The sequence below is a fragment of the Dromiciops gliroides genome, chromosome 4 (assembly GCF_019393635.1).
Source record: "Dromiciops gliroides isolate mDroGli1 chromosome 4, mDroGli1.pri, whole genome shotgun sequence".
Lineage (NCBI taxonomy): Eukaryota > Metazoa > Chordata > Mammalia > Microbiotheria > Microbiotheriidae > Dromiciops > Dromiciops gliroides.
Window position 1 is genome coordinate 241757646 of NC_057864.1, and position 10166 is coordinate 241767811.

The 10166-nt window shown below is 40.9% G+C and overlaps 1 protein-coding gene across 2 annotated transcripts; it reads left to right on the forward strand.

Moving 5' to 3' along the window:
• The first annotated feature begins 53 nt into the window (after positions 1-53).
• PSMB9 (proteasome 20S subunit beta 9) lies at positions 54-4197 on the forward strand. Of its 2 annotated transcripts, none has more exons than XM_044000146.1 (6): positions 54-183; positions 2129-2196; positions 2558-2689; positions 3089-3218; positions 3664-3805; positions 4010-4197. In XM_044000146.1, the coding sequence occupies exons 2-6, from the start codon at positions 2138-2140 to the stop codon at positions 4135-4137; spliced, it is 591 nt and encodes a 196-aa protein (XP_043856081.1). In that variant the 5' UTR covers positions 54-183; positions 2129-2137; the 3' UTR covers positions 4138-4197. The 2 variants fall into 2 exon arrangements, with proteins under 2 accessions (XP_043856081.1, XP_043856079.1); XM_044000144.1 differs by lacking the exon at positions 54-183 and adding an exon at positions 227-385.
• The last annotated feature ends 5969 nt before the right edge of the window (positions 4198-10166 follow it).

The window sequence follows — 10166 nt, forward strand, 5'->3', positions numbered from 1 at the left end:
CAAAATAAAGGCGGGAAGGAAGCAGCCTTGCTTCTCCCCTAACTCCACCCCCTCCAACTGCGACCTCAAGCCTAGAAGTTCCTCAGTTCTAGGCTCAGATGAACCGGAGCGGTTCTGGTTCTCCTATTGTCCGGCTGAAGGACTGTAGCGTCACCAGTCACTGAGCAGATCAGCCCTGAACAGGTTAGGAGCTGGACTGGACAGCAGCCTCTTACTACAGAAGCGCCCCCTGGTGGGAAGCGGAGCAAGGAGGGGTGGGACTGTGGCGCTATCTTTGATCAGAAAGCACTGCCTGGGGCGGAGAGGAGCCATGCACAGTTCTGGCAAGATGCGGGAGTGCTCTTATTTGGGGGATCTTCCCGGAGTCGGAGAAGTCCATACCGGGGTAAGAGGCTCCACGGATGAGATAAGAAGCAGAGAGGGATAGAGAGGGGTTACGGCTTTGGAAGTCCGAGGTCAGGGGCCGAGCCAGAGAATACAAGTGGAAGCAACCCTTCCCCAGCCTTCCTCACTCAGCCCATGATAGGGGGGAAAGCCTAGGGCTTTGGTGTGCGGATGAACTCTCAAGGCTGTCGGGGAAGGTCTAGGAGGGGCATCCAGCCTCCGAGGCAGAGGCCATGGGAGAAGGGACTTCCAAGTCCTTTCGCTTTCACTTCCCTGGGGAAACTTGGCATTGGGGGGCTGGGAGAGATTTAGGGGAAGAGAGCAGAAGGCAGACTCCAGGAAGTACCCCCTTGCTCACTTGGCCCATGGGAGCTGGGTGAGTGAAACCCTGGGGTGATGGGAAAGAATTTTTAAAGAACTATCAAATTCACCACATAGACTGCTTTTAGATGTACTCCTGGTGAGATGGATAGGTGTAGGGGTAAGTGGGGAGTACCCCTGGTCTGGTGGTGCCCCGAGGTAATCCTCATTCTTAGTTCAGGTGTGACCATGCTAATCGCACCACCTATGCTCACTCTGGGGACTTTGTCCATAAGCTCATTGCCCAGGGAGAGTGGGGAGGAGGAAGTAAAGTGGCAACAAGCAGACAACTGACCTGCACTCATTGCCACTATTCAAGGACTGAGGTAGGCACAGCTCTGCCTAGGAATGAGGAATGTAGGGCTGCAGTGAAGCATAAGTATAGAATGTTCTAACTAGGTTCAGACCACAGATTCCAGCTTCTTTGGAACTCAAGATTTCTCCTCTGACTTGGTGGTGGTGGTGGTGGTTGGTGGTGCTTGTCCTTTCTCAAAAAGGACCGTGACATTGGGAAGTGATCATATGACTTGCAGTGAATTGGATTTAAGTGAGGCAGGGCTATGCAGTCATCAACCTCACTCTCTCCTCTGAAGACATCTGAGTCTAGTGGTAAGATACACATCAGGATAACTGGAGATGGCCCCTGATGCACTAAGAGATCTTGGTCTTTTTATGCTAGGTCTGAATGGGAGGAAGTTGCCTCCTCTGGCTACCAGAGAAATCAATTTTCCTCCTTATCGAAATCTGCTTAACTAAATCTCTTCAGTTTAAAGAAAATGTCCTCATGATCTAGCTCCTAAATACCCCGATCTCACTTTATCATCCTGAGAGCTTACCATGAGAATCATCAAAATGTATTGGGGGGAGAGAAGCACCAATTCCCATTTAACAAATTTATGTTCACACACACCCCCCCCCCCCCGGCTAGTACTGTACTATGTCTAGATACAAAACATCACACATTCTAACTTTTTACAGTGGAGCTGAATTCAACATTGGAACAACCAGGCTTGTAAAGCTACCCCCACCTCTGACTACCTTCCCTCTCCAAAAAGTAACAAGTGGTCCCTGGGATATTCCCAATATTCTTTTCCCTCTGGTAGGAAAGGATGTCACTTAGGGGAATCTAAGACTGAGGCACTAATGTTCTGGTTGGAAGAAAGGGACAGGTTGACATACTTCCTCCCTAACATATACAGGAGTGGGGCATAATAGGAAGGATAATACATTGGGAGTCAGACCCCTGGGGTTCTACTTCCAGCTCTGCCCTAACCAAGCTTGTAACAACTTTGTCCTGTAACCTGTTTTCTATCACTGTAAAATGATGGGGAAACTGCAAAGGTCTCTTTTAGCTTCAACACTCTAAAAGTCTCTGTTTCTATAGACAACTATAATGGCAGTGGAGTTTGATGGTGGTGTCGTGGTGGGTTCTGATTCCAGAGTTTCTGCAGGGTAAGTATCAGGGGAGGATCAGGGACTGGGCATTCTTCCCAAACAGCCATGTTGCCTTGCTCAGGCATAAGAAGCTTTGTGGAGTTAGTTTGGGGGGAAATGGGGATCAACATTAATAAGAAAGTGGGGGCTGGTATAATAAGAAGTTGGAAGCAGACTATGGAAAGAAATTTAAAGGGATGAGTACATAGATTGGGGTGCACCTAGGTGAAATAGAGCTACTGGGGTGGAGGATATCTTTGCTAAGAGTGAGAACACCAGGATAATTGAAAAATATAACTGGAAAGGATAAAAAGTTTTTATTTCTCATGTCCCTTCCTTAATACCCTCTCTCTTTTCATCTCCTTCCTCCACTATTCAGAGCAGCTGTAGTGAACCGAGTGTTTAACAAGCTGGCCCCTCTGCACCCACAAATCTACTGTGCACTGTCTGGTTCAGCTGCTGATGCCCAGGCCATAGCTGACATGGCCACCTACCAGCTGGAGCTTCATGGGTATGAGTCAGGAATGGTCTTGGGATTTCTATTCTCTTCTTATAATCTCCACCCAAACTACTGCAGCTAGATATCTTCTTCTTCATAACAATCCCCTACCCCAATTCTACTCAACACACCCAGAAGAGGGAAACTGTAGCCAGTGGGTGGGTCATATGATGGGGAGGATGTATTCCTCTTTAGACACCATGAGGACTCCAGTACCCATGAAAGGAATTTGGATTTTGTGTTTAGCTGGAGAGGGGGAAGCAGAAAAAATGGTGGGGATGGTGATATCACAAGTGTAGTGAAATTGGAGTTTGGAGTCTCAAAAGCATAGGTTTTTAGGTTAGGTGTATGAGAATTGGAGAGGAGCAGAAGTGTGGTCCATCAGGGAACAATGGCTGTCAATCTCCCTAGGATGGAGCTAGAAGCACCACCCCTTGTTCTGTCTGCTGCAAATGTGGTGAGGAATATCACTTATAAATACCGGGAAGAGCTTTCAGCCCATCTGATGGTGGCAGGCTGGGATGGATACCAAGGAGGCCAGGTGAGACCCTCTCTAAAGGATCATTGCCCTTGTAATTACCTAGAGGGGGTCACAAATCATCCTGTCAATGAGGGCCAGATCTACTGTTGCTTTATTGGTTAAAGTATAGTTTCAGCGTGAGGCTTGAAGTGGGGAATCTAAGGCACAGGGGACTGAGGCTCTCTCCCATGAGAAGAACTGTAGTCAGGAAAACTTGAGTTCAAATCTGCCCTCTGACATTTATTAGCTGTGTGACCCTGGGCAAGTTACTTAACTTCTTTTTGCCTCAATTCCCTCATCTGTTAAATGGGGATAATCATACTACCTACTTCCCAAGGTTATTGTGAAAATCAAATAAGATATTTGCAAAGTGCTTATCACAGTGCCTAGCACAAAGTAAGTGCTATATAAATGTTACTTATTCTACTAATTACTATTATTTTACTTTTTGATCACCTAATCTCAGGTGTATGGGACCTTAGAAGGGATGCTGACTCGGCAGCCTTTTGCTATAGGGGGCTCTGGGAGTACCTACATTTATGGCTATGTGGATGCCACCTATAAACCAGGCATGTCCCCTGAAGAGTGCCGACAGTTCACTACTAATGGTAACTATCCCTTGGGGAAGGGGAAGGAGGGGGATAGTATGACTGGAACAATGATCCTTGGGGATGGAGCAACAGAAAAAGGGGGATAAACCTCCCAAAGGGATGGGTGGCCTGAGCTCTGAGAATAGCCAGGAGTGATAAACAAGAGGGTCTTGAAGTAGCATAAACCCACCTCTTCCCCTCTCTGTTCAAATGTCTCCATAGCTATTGCTCTGGCCATGGGAAGGGATGGTTCCAGTGGAGGGGTCATCTATTTGGTCACCATCACAGCTGCTGGCACCAAACAGGAAATCATCCTGGGGAAGGAGCTACCCCAGTTCTATGATGAGTGAGGAGGCATCCTCACATCTGACTCCATCTCTTTGTTTTCTAATAAACTTCTTGTATTCAGAGTCTGGTGTAGTCATTGGGAGCAGCTCAGAGGATCTGGAAAGAGGAGAAGACAAGATGGTGTAGAGGAAAAACCCTGGGCTGAGACTTCAGAGTGTGTAGCTCTAATCCATCTTCTTCCATAATTTTGCTGAATGACTTTGGGCAAGCTACTTCCTTTCTCTGGGACTCGGTTTCCTCTTTTATCACCTGAGGCACTTGTCCTCTAAGGTCCATAGGATCACTAAGATTCATTCCTGTTTGACAATCTATGTATCTGGTAGTACTCAGGGGGAGAAAGTAGGGGACACCTCTCCAGTGAGGAGCCAAACACTCCCGTCTCCTTCCTGACTCCAGCCCCCGGCCCTGCTTTCACAGAGCAGGAGAGACAAACAGGGCCCCAGGCTTGGAAAGAGCTCTCTCACTAGGTCCTGGGAAGTGTAGGGGAAACATATAACTATATAACATATAACTAGCCATAGTGTTTGTGTGTATACATATATCATATATAACTATGAAAGGTTTCAAGTCTATTAGTGCTTAGGAACAAACAAGATAAATATGAATTAAAATGAATTGAAAAGTGTAACTTCAAAATGCTTTATTTCTGAAATAGCCATCAAACATTAGCCGTGGAAGAGACTTGACAGATTAACTTCATATTCCAATCCTCAGTGCTTAGCACAGTGACTGACACATAGTAGACATTTATAACTGGTTGATCACTATTGACCATTCTGCAGAGAAACACAGAAACGAAAAGATATAGCAATTGCCCACAATTATACAATTCATATTACCAACCTCATATTGTAGAATATATGAGTATCATATACTGAGAGTTAGCACTGAGGTCCTAAGAGGCAGTGTGAGCTAGTGAAGAGAAGGCCAGTATTGGCATCAGCATAACCTTCATTCAGATCTCACCTCTAATGCATACTAGTCATGATTCCCTGGGCAAATCACTTAACCTTTCAGTTCCCTAGGAAACTTTCTAAAATTTTATACAACAGCTACTGATCTGTGTAAATAGAGGGAAATTCATAGGTAGGACCTCCCTATTCCTAAAAAAAATTTTAGCTTTGGGTCAACTAATAATAATCATAATCATAAATTTTATGATAATGTAACATTTAGGTAAATAATAACTTTGGGGAAAATTAGAAAGCAGTTTGGCAGAAAACACATTTACATTAATTTCATGCACCATATACCATCATAAGCTCCAATCAGAGTCAATCAGAACAAAAAAAGAAAAACAGAAGGAAGCTTTCACAACTATCTTTAGAAAAAAGAATTCATATCTGAAAAGAAGAATACAGGGGATAGATATTACACAATAAAAGATGCATCTTGGTTGTGTGAAATTCATAAGCTTTTGCATGGACAAAAGAATTTGGCCAACACAAGAAAGACAAGCTATTGAATGGGGGAAATTTTGTCACATGTCTGATAGAGGTTTTATATTCAAGATATATAGGAAATTGTCTTACAAATTACATATATGTATTATATATACAGGACATATAGAGAATTGTCTTAGTTTTACAACAAATATGTAAGACTAAAGGCTATTCTCAAACAGATATGTGGTCTAAATATGTAACAATTTTCAAAGATTAAATTAAATCTATCACTAGCCACATGAAAATTAATGTAGATCAAAACAACCAATGTCAAAATATTAGAAAAGAACAGTCAATACTGGAAATGATCAATGTGGGAAATAAGTACACTAATATGATATTGATGGTGCTGCTTATTGACCCAATTGTTCTATAAATCTACTTGGAATTTTCAGGCACTTGGACGAGGTTGTTTACATTTTATGCCAAGATGTTAAAATTCCCTTTCCAATGCTTTATTCCATAGCTCACATTTCTTTTCCACTTTTCTCTATTAATTGCATTTCATTGATAAAAAATATTTTAGATTCTTCTTTTAAACTCTTACTTCATCATTCCAGTAATTCTAGTTGAATTTGTGCCCATGCTATGCTTTTCTTTGGGTGTTTTCTTTGAGACTTATTTGGATCCATTTTTTTTCTGAGTTTGTGTCACAAGAGTCCCTGTTGCACTGATAGTTTTATATTGAGATTTTTTTTTTTTACTTCTTTCCTAACTTCTTGACTTTTGACTTTTGACTTGATGAACTCTGTAGGCTTTTGGAAAGAATATCTGGGGTAGTCTAGCTGTTGCTTCCTTGGCACATTGAGTGGTGTATTGAGCTGTTAAGGGCTAAAATTCTAGCTAGTCTGTCTAAAATATCTAATGAGTGGTCACCAATAAATTATAAGCTTTAGCAAGAGTTAGGCTTTTAAGCATTTATTAAGAAGAATAAGAATTTAGTAAAGAGAGAGAGAAAGGCCTACATTTATCTATCTATTAAAGGGAGAGCACATTTCTAGCTCTGCTCTCCACCAGAGTCCAAAGGAAAGAGAGCAAGAGACAGAGCGCCCGGCTCCCCCTTCCTCCTCCCACCAGCAAACGTCACTTCCTGACGCCAAAGAAAAGACGCATGGCCTTGCCCTCAAAGACCTTCCTTTCATGGCGGAACTTTTCTACAGTAAGTCTACAGCAGGTGGCGTCAATCCAATTGTTACAGTCCTCACTTTGTTTCTTCAAGAAACGGGACGTTTCCTTGATGAAACAGTCAAAAATAACAGAATATAATAACCTATGCTAACTAACAATATGCTAATAACAATATAGAAAAGGGAGAGAGGAAAGTTTTGTCCAGAGGGGTGGATTTTTGTCCTCATGGACCGGCGCTTTGACATTAGTCTTGCAAAGGGAGGGCCTCTGCAGAGAGTACATGTTACAGAAAGAGAAAAGAAAAAGCAACAACAACAACAACAACAAAACTGTTCATTTAAAGTCTCTGAAAGTCTTTTCCAAGATGTCCTCTAGGTGTAGTCATGGAATGGAAGTCTTTTCAGGGGTTGATGTGTGGATACTGGTAATCAGCCAGGAAAATTTCCTACAAAATTGAGCTTAACACAACTTTAAAATAGCTTTGTCAATAATCAAATCAAACAATGAAAGTTCTCAAAAACATGTCTAAGTGAATTCACAATCTTAGTTGTTACACATGAAATATGTAATAAAACAAAAATTGAAACATTCTTTAAAATTAATATTACTATAGTCCCCCCTAATGGAGGGTAAATTGAGAAGACAATTGCTGTGATATTAATTTTTTAAAATAATTTTTATCTTTGTTTCATCACTTTTTGCATCGTCTGCCTAATTATCCTCATGCCATTATGAGAAATTTTAAAATCTAATATAATTGGTAACAGGTGTCAAGGCCAAATTCAACACTGTATTTATCATGACACCTGAGATAATTATGGGGGTTACCATAAAAGAACAGAGAAATGATGGGATATGAGCATTCCCATATTTGAGCAATATATACTGTCCATGCAGTATGCCTGGCTTAAAATAGGTGAATGGAATATATGTCCATGTCACCGAACATTGGAGGAAACTGAGTCAGACTTAATCATTTGCATGGGATTGAGATGTCCATGGCATCAGGCATATAGGAGGGGGCATAAAAGCCAGGTGAAGAATGAGATGGGTGGTATGAATACTTCCAGCCATCCGTACAATATTGTGGGGAAAAAGAGAATAAAATATTAAACCAAAAGAATCCAACCTCAACATTTGTCAAAAGCTGTTCCCTCAGCCATACCTTGACTTCATGCATGTGTCCCCTCACGTGACAGTTCAGTGTCTGCTCTTGCATGTATTCCTCTTGTGATTGGATGGCATCTTGGCTAACTGGCATCTGATAACTCAGAATAAAGGCAATTAATGTCTTAAATGATAAGTTCCCATAATCCAAGTCTCATATGGATTTTAAAATTCAGGATAATAAATGATTGCAAAAAATGTGAATACATCTTGACTCAGAATATAATATATAATTATGCAACAATTTCAAATAATACTCCTTTTTTTTACTTAGTATACAATTACTTTTGTGAAAAATCAGAACATATTTAAATACAAGTTAAAGCACAACACAATCTCAAAGAAAACTTTTTTTGAAAAAAGAAAACTTTTACAAATGTTCCCCTCTTTTTTTTTTGGAATGTGCTTATCAAAAATAATACTTCTAGAATCAATTTACACTTGCCATGGCAACCAATTTGCCAGGGAAATGCTTTAAAGAGTTTGATAAAATAATCAGTTGAGAGAAAAAAAATAGCAAAAACAAACAACTCAGAATATGAGAGCACAATACTCCTAGAATTAACATTGTATTATGAAATCAAAACCATCTTGCAGTGTTTCAAAATTAGATAGATGAATGAATAGAAGAAAATACACATGGAACAATAAAAGACAATGAAATTCAAACTAGGGAAATCTAAATGAATATGAACTTAATATTAATAAGAGCATTATAAAACATAAACTTGATCACATGACTATAAAAAGCTTTTACAAATATTCTCCTTGTTTTAAAAACTAAGTATAAAACACAATCTCAAAAGCATGAAAATCTCTATGAAAATAAACTCATACCATTAATTTCAAAATGTAGATGTAATAGCATAGAAATCCTATGTGACCTCTGAACTGACATTAATAATCTGAGTGAATTTAAAACACTTTTGATTCCGATATCTAAAATCCCCAATAGTCATATCAATACCTTTCTGCTTACTTCTACATTTCTGTAAAATATATACCCTTCCATGGCAAAAGAGCGGAGTCTTGAACTATGTTGATTATTCTTATTCAGCTTTAGTTTTTCTTCTTTAACCCCTCTATATTGTCTGTTGGTCCTTTCATAATACAAATGCTTGAGAAGGTTACTAATTAAAGACAAAAGCAGATTAGCAAAATTATGAACAAAACGAGCATATCTGGAATTTAAAGGGCTTTTTAAGGTTGTCTCAGAAGCACAGCCAGGCTAGGGAAGGACTAAGCCTGAAGCTGCAAATGTAGTTAGAGAAATCTGTGCATGTGCATTAGATCTCTGGACTTCCCTGGCAGGGGAATCAATGGGCTTGGCCATGGGAGGAGAAGAGGGTGGGGTCTGGAGAGGAGGGGAGGGACCAGGACAATTTGAATCAGACTGGATTTTGAACTCAGGCCTGGATTCCTCTTCCCCCACTTTGCCTCCAGGTGCTAGGGGATTAAAAACTTCTAGAGGGTGGGTCGGTTGCCTCCAGGAATGCAAAATTAGAGCAACAATTAGTGTTAGAACTTGGAAAAGCTGCAGGAATCTCTTCAGGTTTCTCTGAAAAAGCATGGCTAGGAGAGGGGGAGCACCCTTGTGTAAGCACCTTGCTGGTTCTTCTAACAAAAATTAAAAATCCACAAAAACAAAGCATTAACATGATCTTATCCCCCATTTGTCTGGTTAAACAGACTAAAATTAAAAATAGGGTAATTAGGGAGTTTAAAAGGTCCATTTGAAAAAATTTAAAGGGAAAATATCCGGCAATTCAGCAGTACTTTGGATTTAAAGGGACAGGGTAGAGGAAATTTCTTACCCAACTGGAAGATCAGAAGAGTGAGGTTTAGCTTTCCTCTTCGTGGTCAGCCATCTGTTAAGGGCTAAAATTCTAGCTAGTCTGTCTAAAATATCTAATGAGTGATCACCAATAAATTATAAGCTTTAGCAAGAGTTAGGCTTTTAAGCATTTATTAAGGAGAATAAGAATTTGGTAAAGAGAGAGAGAAAGGCCTACATTCATCTATCTATTAGAGTGAGAGCACATTTCTAGCTCCGCTCTCCACCAGAGTCCAAAGGAAAGAGAGCGAGAGACAGAGCGCCCAGCTCCCCCTTCCTCCTCCCACCAGCAAACGTCACTTCCTGATGCCAAAGAAAAGACGCATGGCCTTGCCCTCAGAGACCTTCCTTTCATGGCAGAACTTTTCTACAGTAAGTCTCCAGCAGGTGGCGTCAATCCATTCATTACAGAGCCAATGTCTCAAGATCAGCTCAGACTGAGGACCTACAAAATTTC